Here is a 10,430-nt window from a genome sequence, read left to right as displayed (position 1 = left end):
TAAAAGGAGAACCGGTGGACTTTTAGCTCATTTCTCAAACTGCTGTTTCAGTTACGTTTGATTTTTTGTGCTCTGCTACAAGTTCAAGACACACATCAAGTTTTACAGGAAAGCACCAAATTTTGTGTTTCCTCTGAAAACGGCTATAAAAGGAGAACCAGTGGACTTAAAGCTCATTTCTCAAACTGCTGTTTCAGTTACGTTTGATTTTTTGTGCTCTGCTACAAGTTAAAGACACACAACAAGTTCTCCAGGCAAACATCAAATTTTGTGTTACCTCTGAAAAAACGGCTATAAAAGGAGAACTTGGGGACTTTTAGCTCATTTCTCAAACTGCTGTTTCAGTTACGTTTGATTTTTGTGCTCTGCTACAAGTTCAAGACACACATCAAGTTTTACAGGAAAGCACCAAATTTTGTGTTTCCTCTGAAAACGGCTATAAAAGGAGAACCAGTGGACTTTTAGCTCATTTCTCAAACTGCTGTTTCAGTTACGTTTGATTTTTTGTGCTCTGCAACACATCTTTGTGCTACGGAAAAGAAATCATGAAAAGGGGACCTGGGGCAAGGACAGCTGATAAAAATCGCAACAAAAACCCAATTTTGGAATGTCCTATCTGCTCAAAGAGAATGAGATCTGACAACCTGAAACGGCATATCCCGACTCATAATCCTGAGAAGCCCTGCAGGAATTGCAAGAAGTTTTTTCGCTCTGACAAGTTGGCGAGACATGAGCTTTTGTGTAGCTCTGATATTGACGAATCCTTGTGCAATCGTCACTCTGGTGTTCATGAACATCTAAATAGCGAAGAAGAATGCACCTCAATTGCAGGATATTTCAGGTCATATAAGCTTGATGTAGAGAAAAGTTCAGACTACGATCAAATTCTGTCAGACTCGTGCATTGCAGCTGGAAATAAGATAACTCCATTTGTACAAAAGAATCCTATAAAAGTGCAACTAGTTATCACTCTTTCATTCCAAAAGCATGTACTTGACGATCGGGACTACTCAGAGAAGGTATTTAGATCCATATGTGAACCCTTGCTACTTGCAGATAATATTGCAGATCTTCTATCGCGTGCAAAAAGCTACATTAGACACGGAATTGAAACTTATCAACGGTGTGGAAGTGGCTGGATATTCGATGAGCTACTATGTGCTCATGTTGAGATAGCAAAGTACTCACCACTCTTTGCATCCGGAAACGTGTCTATTCCAAAGAAGCTAAAGAAAATGAGATCTATCCTAAACATAGCATCCCCCGACACCAAATGCTTCCTTTATTGCATTTTGGCAAAGATATATCCAGTTAATGGTCAAAACCCAGATAGACATACAAAATATCTACCTTACGCCAGTAAGATAGATATGGCCTCTGTCCAATTTCCAGTCAGAATAAAAGATATATCAAAAGTTGAGAAGTTAAACAAGTTGTCAATTTCTGTCTTCCAGTGGTGCGTTGACAGTGAAGAAGTCTTGCCTCTAAAACATGGTAGTGGTGTCGGAACGCAAATTGATCTACTTTATCTGGAAAATGATGGGTGTGCCCATTACCTACTGATAAAAAACTTAAATGCATTCATGCGACATCGTTCTAGACATCATAACACGATGTTTTACTGTCGAAAATGTATGCATGGATTTGTATCTCTGCAGAACCATAACAAACACTACCAGAACTGCAAGCAAGGGATCAATCAGTTAGTAAAGATGCCCGACCCAGGAGTCATTGAATTCAAGGCATTTCACAAGCAAGACAAGAAACTATTTACTGTGTACTTTGACTTTGAATGTTTAACAGTACCTTACAGTTCTTGCAGCAAAAAAGGCTCTTGTAGCTATACGGAAAAGTATCAAAAGCATGTGCCCTGTAGCTTTTGTATTGTTACTGTGTCAGAGTTTTCAGAATATGACTCCAAAGTTGTCACTTTCAGCGATGAAGATCCTAATAAAGTGACTGAAGAGTTTATCTCACAGCTAACTAAGATCCATGATGATATGATGAAGTGCTATGAAAAGAATCAGTACCCAATAGACATGACAGCAGAAGATGAAATAAAGTTTAAAAGTGCTAAAATTTGTCATATTTGCAAAAGAAGACTGAACTGGGAGTCGAGAACGAATTATCCAGTTCGAGATCATGACCATCTCAAAAAAAAGAATAACTTTAGAGGTGCTGCGTGCAATACTTGCAATATCAACTACTTCAATAGAAGCAAAAGGGTCCCAGCATTCGCACACAATTTAAAAGGATACGATCTAAACCTTTTCTTGCTGGATTTGACAAAAAGGGTCGACAAGTTAGATGTGGTTCCTGAGACACTAGAGAAGTTTAAAGCAGTGTTTACAGATAAATTTACCTTCTTGGACAGCTTTGCTTTTCTTTCCACCTCGTTGGAAAAGTTAACTGCTAACATGAAAAAGTCTGGTCTTGAAAACTTCAAGAGACTAAAACGTGAGTTCCCGGAAAACTATGAGCTTTTGTCAGAAAAGGGTGTGTATTTTTATGACTATGCATCATCTTACTCAGTTTTCTCCGAGAAGAATCTTCCTCCAAAGCAGGCATTTTACAGTAAACTTAGAGATGAGGATATCTCTGACTCTGACTACTCAAGGGCTCAAAATGTCTTCAAAACCATGAACTGTCAAACATTGTTGGATTACATGGAGCTGTACGTAAAATCTGATGCTCTTCTATTATGTGATGTGTTTGAAAACTTCCGGAAACTTTGCCTGGATTACTACGGCCTTGACTGCTGTCATTACATGAGTTTGCCAGGATTTTCATGGGATGCTATGCTAAAGATGACAAAAGTCAATATTGAGTACATGACTGATATCGATATGTATACATTTATAGAGAAAAATCTCCGGGGCGGAGTTACCACTGTCAATCATCGTCAATTCAAAGCTAACAACCCATATTTGGATGACTACGATTGCAGTAAACCAACATCTTTCATTCACTATGTCGATGCGAATAATCTGTATGGAAAGTCTATGTCATTCAAGCTTCCCTGTAAGAATTTCCGTTGGCTTAGTAAGAATGAAATAAGATCGTTGAATATTGGTGATTTAGATCCCGAAGGTGACACCTGCTATATTTTGGAAGTTGACCTACATTATCCAAAACATCTGCACGATCACCACAATGACTTCCCTCTTGCTGTGGAAAGCAAAATGATTTATGAGCATCAGTTATCACCCTACAATAAAACGTTTTTGGAGATGCACAACGAAAAATTCAAGTCTTCTCGTAAACTGGTTCCCGATTTAAAAGATAAGAAGCATTTTGTATGCTCCCTCAAGACACTCCAATTATGTTTGAGCAAAGGGTTGATTCTTGAAAAGATTCACCGAGTTATGGCAGCGGATCAAACAGACTTTGTCACTCCATACATTAAATTTAACTCGGTAAAAAGACGAAATGCCAAGTCCGATTTTGAAAAAGACTTCTTTAAACTTGCTAACAATTCAATTTATGGTAAGTTTATCGAGAGTTTGAGAAATCGTACTAATGTTGACATTGTAAAAGATGAAAGATCTGCAAAGCGCCTCACTTCTAAGCCGCAGTTTATTGGATTTCACATGCTGGATGAGCAAACTACTGTTGTACAGTCTGTGAAGCGGAACTTAGTACTAAACAAACCCATTGCTTGTGGATTTATCGTTTTGGAAAATGCCAAACATATCATGGGAGAGTTCTGGTATGACGTCCTAAAGCCGAAATATGGTGAAAGAATAAAACTCATCCTAAGTGACACGGACAGCTTCATTTATGGTGTGTTTGCAGAGAATGGGTACGAAGATCTATACAGTATACGTGAACTTATGGATCTATCAGGTTACGTTGAGAATACCCCACTGTCGAGATTTAATGACCCCACCAACAAAAAAGTGCCTGGGAAGTTTTCAGACGAGAAACCGACTGAAATAATTAGTGAGGTTATTGCTCTGAAGCCTAAAATGTACTCTGTCATGACAAAGAAGCTTGTAACCAGGTGCAGTGAACAACATGAATGCACTTCATCTTGTTTCATTGGACATTCTGTCACAGCCAAAGGGATAGCTAAAGCTGCTCAAAGACGGATCCGACATGAAGATTACAGAAACGTATTAGATACTCAGTCAACAACGATGACAAAGTCACAAACAATTCGCGTTTTTGGAAACAAGATTTTTAGTGTTGTAGTACAAAAACGAGGACTTTCTGGTTTTGACGATAAAAAATTTATTTTAGACGATGGTATTAGTACTTTGAGTTATGGACACAAAAATTTGTAAGTATTAAATGAATGTTGTTTTTATTAAGAATGTTAATGAGAATAGGATCAATGTTTACCTATTAAACTTTATTTAGAGTAATTGACACTTATTTGCGATAGTTATTGAAAAATTGTGAGTAAACGAAATTTTGATTAACTATATTGCATGCTAGACTTGAATAATGCTTATTTTGTGGTGATATATTGTATCGATTTTACTTTGTTCAATATTCTTTTTAATTTATTCTAAAATAATATTTGTGTTTCAGTCGTAACTGTCCCGATAAAAAAGATAAAAAATGCTATAGCTAAAAAGTTGCGAGAAAAATATGACAAAAAAACAGAAATATTAGTAAACTACAGAAAATAAACACAAAAAGTCATAGGTATGTGTAGCGGTTGCACTTTAAATTGTTTACTCAAGTAAATAATAAAACAAGCTAAAAAATAAGGCACGCCATAAAAGTAACAGTATATATACACACACACACACACACGCGCACACACATACACCCACACAAACACACACACACACACACACACACACACACACACACACTCTCTCTCCCCCCCCTCTTGTCGAAACTGTCAAACTGGTACCTCACTTTTAGGTGATACAGCGGTACCATATTACATACTACTCTAAGACCCTAATTCAATTCTGTCAAAACGTATTTTTGGATGTGTATTGTGTAAATAATATTAATATTCAGCTAATGCTATTCGTAAAAACTTATTCATTTCCATTTATTTTTCTAACCAGTTACGAATAATTTGTTTTACTTTTAACAGCATCAATCAGTTTATATTGACAGCTGGTGTAAATTAATCACTAGAAACGATTAAATAAGTCACTCAAGTGCTTTATAGGATAAGGATAGCGTGCTGCAGGTGGCACATTATTACCTCACTTTGGCCCACTTTAATCTGGTAAGATCGTTACACGATAATATCACAAAAGTACCGCGAGCAATGAACATGACGTAATAATCAAGTTACATCTAATATAGCTTCCACATGGAACATGATATCCACTAATTACAAGGACGCCGCCGGTAACATTACGTAATATGCTTACTTTCATTATGTGTACCCCACTTTTTCCCAAAATGGCTATTGAAAAATGCATCATATACTACTAACGTCTGATGTACAAGAAAGTTGACGCTGCTCACGTCGGGTGATGTCTGAGACAATCTGTCGAAGTATCTCAGGCATTGTGGTAGTACCGACAGGGCCCATGGTAACCTGCCCGTATCTCCGTAACAGAAGTTGTTGTTAGCTTTCTTGTGTAAGCCGAGCAACCACTTCAGCATTTTCAGGTGTGTTGTCTCAAGTGCGTCCTTTGTTGCAGCTCTAGCAAGGTTCTGTCTTGAACCATCAGCGCAAGCCATGATCTCCTTTGCCATTTTTGTACACGGTAGCCATATCTGACAGGCATACGTAGCGACTGGTTTAACGAGGCTGTCTATAAGCTTTAGTGTATGTACTAAGAGCATCAACTTGCGGGTGAACATTTTATGTCTCAAAACCCAACATATTATACATCATTGGAAAGGTCTCATTGAGTAGAGTCGTTTGGTACCAAGTTTTGGGCAAATGGCTGTTCCTAGCGAAAGTTATAGCCCGTCAAAGTTCCAAAAATGACCATTTAAAAAATGGGGCGGGGCATCGTGTTCTTAAAGTTTTTGACAAATTTTTTTTACAGCATATTGTTTATCACATTTTTTTACACAAGATTTGCTGTATGCCGTAATTTTATTTTTTGATATTTTAATCAAAAAGAATTTTTAATAATGAGGTCTGATCGTCATCTTCGTACAGCGTTCGATGTCTGTGTGAAGGACCTACTCCTCATTTCTTAAGACGTCCACTACATGATGTTGCTCTACCAATTTGACTTATGTCCCTTAAGCGCTTTTAACTACCGTTCACCGAACCTTGACTGCGGCTTTGTTAACAAGGTTTGGCCGGTAGAGGGTCCGCAGTAGTCCCATTACCTTAGTATTGCTGTTCCACTACTACAAAAAGAATTTTTATTTGGATTTAAAAGTACGTGCTACGCCGCGCAGTTAGAAATCGCAATAAGGAGATTTAACCAAATTTTTTGTTGCGCAATTTTTTTTCTCATATCAAATTTACATGCTCATGTCGCATTTTCGGTTGCATCAAATTCAGCTGACGTCCACAACATGAAGTTTAAATGATCACACTGTGAAATTGGTTTGAAAGTATAATGCAAATATTCTTAGTTCTGGATAGTAATAGTATGTATACACTTAAAGGAAGAATCCAGGGTTTTCCCTATACTATCCAGTATTGTCGACTGTTCCACAAATTTGAAGATATGGTTGAATTTACTGTTGTTAATGTTTATTGCTCTAGTCTGATGTATGCAATGGAATCACGATGATTGGTATCTATCTAAAAGCATATATAATGTGTAATGCAATTCATTATAGAATAAATGCAATTAGAAGTATCAATACCAGATCTTATCTTACTAGAAACATGAACTGAAAGCTATAATACTAAGAAAAGCTAACCACCGTTACAAAGTGTAACACTCTACTCACCACAGTAGAGTTCAGGGTGACTTTGCTAAAGGGGAAAGATTGGTTAGAACAGTTAAGATCCTCCGTAGTCCTTAGTGGTTTTCCAATTATCCTCATTCTGAGTGTCATGATATGGATGCCCTTGCAGAGGAGGTGCTGGGATGTTTCTGCTTCTCCTGAAAGTGTCCACAATCTTGTGTCTCGAAGTTGACGTTGTTAAACTAGTGGGCTGTGATCTATCCTGACAGTGGCCGTGTCAGCCATCTGATGTGAGTTCCAGAAAAATTAAAATACCTGTATTTATGTTTGTGAAGGAACATCTCAAGTGTGATTTTCCTTTGTCACTGAGTTTGGCCTAATTGGGAGAAAGGGTTCTGGTCCTATGGGGATGTTGTTGGATTGATCATCCCTTGCTAATTCGTCCGCTAGTTCTTTACCGTTACTCCTTCATGCCCTGGAACATCCAAGTTCTACTCGATGTGAATACCTATTGAATTGAGTTGGTCTGAGATGTTCAGAACGAACCCAGGCACGTAGACAGGGGGGGGGGCTAGTGTCTCCTAGACCCTAGGAAATGTCAAAATCTATTTTGCAAAATTTTCCGGGGCCTGCGCCACCCTAGCCCCCGCCAAGTGGCTCCGCCCCTGGGCCCCGCTGGGCCCTGGGCCCACGACCTCCGCCACAGCTTGCTCGCTGCGCAGCTGGAATGGACGTGTTGGCTCGCCGACAGGCCCCCCCCCCCCCCCCCCCCCCCCCCCCAAAGAAAAATCCTGGCTACGTCCTTGAACGAACCTGGAGTTAAAACTGGTGCTGTTAGGCGCTTTAAATGCAGCCTGGGAATCTGAGAGGAATTAATGATTGATGGGGATCCTAAGTTATCATTAGTCCAGATACTTGCCATGTCTAATGCAAATAGTGGGTACTATTTTCTCAATGAAAGTAAAAGAGGATTGTCTGTCCTGTATTGTTACCATCTAACGTTGGGCTAACAAATTGAATCCAAAGTTTGAGTAATGCATTCGTTAAAATTTTGATGTCCTAATATTTGCATCCCTGAGGCATTGCATTGTTGTTTGTTCCTGGTCCGATTATGCTTTAGTGAGCTATGCTGTCCACCAGGGTACTGTAGATCTAAGGGTTCCCCGTGTAATGCGACAGGCTATGATAGAGCATCTCTGGAGGATGTCCAAGATGAACTGTTTTCGAACGTTAAGAACTTCTGCTGTATAAACTAATTAGAACCAGTAATGGTGTCAGTCGAACTCTGCTGCTATTAGATGATTGTAGAGCGTTTTGTCACACTTCAATGAAGAGTGTGGCAAAGCTAACCCGGTCCCCTAATCCTAGGTTAAATGTGATGGCCTCAAGATGAGCCCTTAGCTGTCTAGCTGAGATGACCTGGAATATGGTCACTGGAGGGAGAAGTGCTAAGGATTCTCGCTATCAGTGTGTCCTCACTCCTCATAGTCAGAGTGAGAGATTTGAAATCCCTAACTCTGTCTTATCACGAGCCTGTGTCTAGCGTGTGTCAGCCCTTATGCATTACCTGTCTTAACTGAAAAAGACCTGAATAGTGGTTACTTGAGGGAGTGCAAAGACTACTAATTATCAGTGTGTCTTTGTAGTCAGAATGAGCGAATTGGAATCCGTAGCTCTGTGGTGGGTGACTTCGTTGGGACCTAAAAGCCGAAGGAGAATTTCTTGGTGATTTAATAGCTCTTAGAGCTAGGTATCTTTGTCTAACGTGTCGTCATTCGTGCGTGTACTATCTGGTATCCTGATATCTGAAAGAGAAATTTCCTGATGCTTGGTAGCTGTTAGTGTCGACTTCCTGGTTCCTATGGTAACTTTGAGTTGGCAAGTCCCAACCTTTGTACTCAACAAGAGAGCACACCACCCGTTACTGCCAACCAGGCCACATCGGAACTTTGAGTTGGCAAGTCTCAACCTTTGTACTCAACAAGAGAGCACACCACCCGTTACTGCCAACCAGGCCACACCACGCTGAGGTTCGGAGAGGATTTCGTGACCCTTAGACTAAAGTTATATGTATGACCACACCCTTTATCTCACTTGTTTAAAGATATCTCTGCTTCTGATAAGAGCTAAACTTTCGTCTTTTGTATTTAATTTTAAATGATCATGGTTTTAGAGTCTTCAGACTTCGGGTTGTTGTGTTTTCAGTTCAGACCCCATTTTTACACTCTCACGAGCATCGATTGACACACTTCATACAAGATATCTCAGCTTCGGTCTTTTGATGGGAAATAAGTGGTCATCTTGGTCATTACAATGGTTAGAATCATCTCAACGAGATAAACAAATTGCTATGAGTTTTCCAACACTAAGTCTAATCTACTCTCTAAACATGCATTCCTAGAATTTTCACGTTCAGCCTGTCTTGTAATCTTTAAGTTAAGTACCCCTGTTTCTGATCAGTCTAAGCCCGCACCTAGTGTTGATAAAAGTAAGCGCCCAGTACTTGATATATTTGATTTTGAACCGTCCTCAGGCTTTAAGAGAGCACAGCCGTCACAAGCTGGTGCTAAGCGTAAGAAGATTAAGGTTAGTGCAGAATCAAAATCAACTTCAGTATCTAGTAACTGGCTCACTCACTCCGACACAGGAAGACTTAGTATGTATTCGGAGCAATATGATATTTGTCAAAGTTCTAGTACATGGTATGATGATATTATAGTTAATAGTTATAGCAACATGTGTAAAATTCATCGTTCCAACTCATTTTCATTTCAAGACACTTGCTTATCCAGTCCTTATAGTTATAGTAGTTTTAGTCCAGTTGACAGTAAGTTTATCCAGATAATTAATCCTAGTAATTTACATTGGTTCTGTATATCTAACGCCCTTACTTTCATAAGTGAACCTCATGTTGTAGAAATTTTTGATTCCATGAAAACCTCAGCTAGTTTAGAGAACAGTACTGTTTTAGATAAGTCCATCACTCACTGTATTCTTAAGTTAAGACCTCTCACTACTTTAGTTAGGTATATTGATACGCAGGTGCAGGGTAATTCTTATGATTGTGGTCCTTTGGCTTTAGGTTTCTTGTGGGCATTATCTAAGGGACATCATCCCCGTCAGTACGAGCACTTAAGAGGCCCAATGATCCGCTCTAAGGTAAGGCAAAGCTTCATAGAGAATAGGTTTGTCCCTCCTACCACTAAGCCTCCTAGAATGCACAATAAAGTAACATTGAGATCTTTTAAACTTGATTTCAGGTCTAAGTCTTTCGTTCATCAGTCTTAGGCGTTAGAATTTTCTGAATTGCAGTACATTGTAGTATATATATAATATATAGTATTCCAAGTTGCATCCTAGATATCATAAAAATATACACCTAAAGATGAATCATGTTTTTCATTCGATAAATTTGCAAATGTCAGCTTTTCGAGTTTGATATATTTCGTTTAGCCTGATAAAAGAACGTTTCTTGACTTCTCAACTGTCAGATTTGAAAAATAACTGTACGATCCCCATTTTCACAAATTTTGTTTACACTCTGAATCTACGACAACGTGCGGTCGACGAATTTTCGCCTAACCCACTTCAGGATGCAAAGATAGATAACGTTGAAAGACCATTGCTCT

The 10,430-nt window shown here is 39.0% G+C and overlaps 1 protein-coding gene across 1 annotated transcript; it reads left to right on the top strand.

The window, feature by feature from the left end:
• Positions 1 to 1,712: 1,712 nt before the first annotated feature.
• Positions 1,713 to 10,067, top strand: LOC134824806 (uncharacterized). The gene is made up of 4 exons (XM_063836782.1): positions 1,713 to 4,115; positions 9,262 to 9,387; positions 9,844 to 9,960; positions 10,062 to 10,067. Exons 1-4 carry the CDS (start codon positions 1,713 to 1,715, stop codon positions 10,065 to 10,067), a joined length of 2,652 nt encoding a protein of 883 aa, XP_063692852.1.
• Positions 10,068 to 10,430: the final 363 nt, after the last annotated feature.

This window comes from Bolinopsis microptera, chromosome 13 (assembly GCF_026151205.1).
Source record: "Bolinopsis microptera isolate Bmic1 chromosome 13, MBARI_Bmic_1.0, whole genome shotgun sequence".
Classification (NCBI taxonomy): Eukaryota; Metazoa; Ctenophora; class Tentaculata; order Lobata; family Bolinopsidae; genus Bolinopsis; species Bolinopsis microptera.
This window is presented reverse-complemented; position numbering and strand designations above follow the sequence as displayed.

Bases quoted from the DNA above. Each gene is read 5' to 3' on its own strand.
- LOC134824806 (XM_063836782.1), top strand. From the start codon at position 1,713: ATGCCCGACCCAGGAGTCATTGAATTCAAGGCATTTCACAAGCAAGAC. The intron at 4,116-9,261 runs GTATTAGATACT...GTTTCTGATCAG, and splicing joins GACATGAAGATTACAGAAAC to TCTAAGCCCGCACCTAGTGT. The intron at 9,388-9,843 runs GTTAGTGCAGAA...ATTGATACGCAG, and splicing joins CTAAGCGTAAGAAGATTAAG to GTGCAGGGTAATTCTTATGA.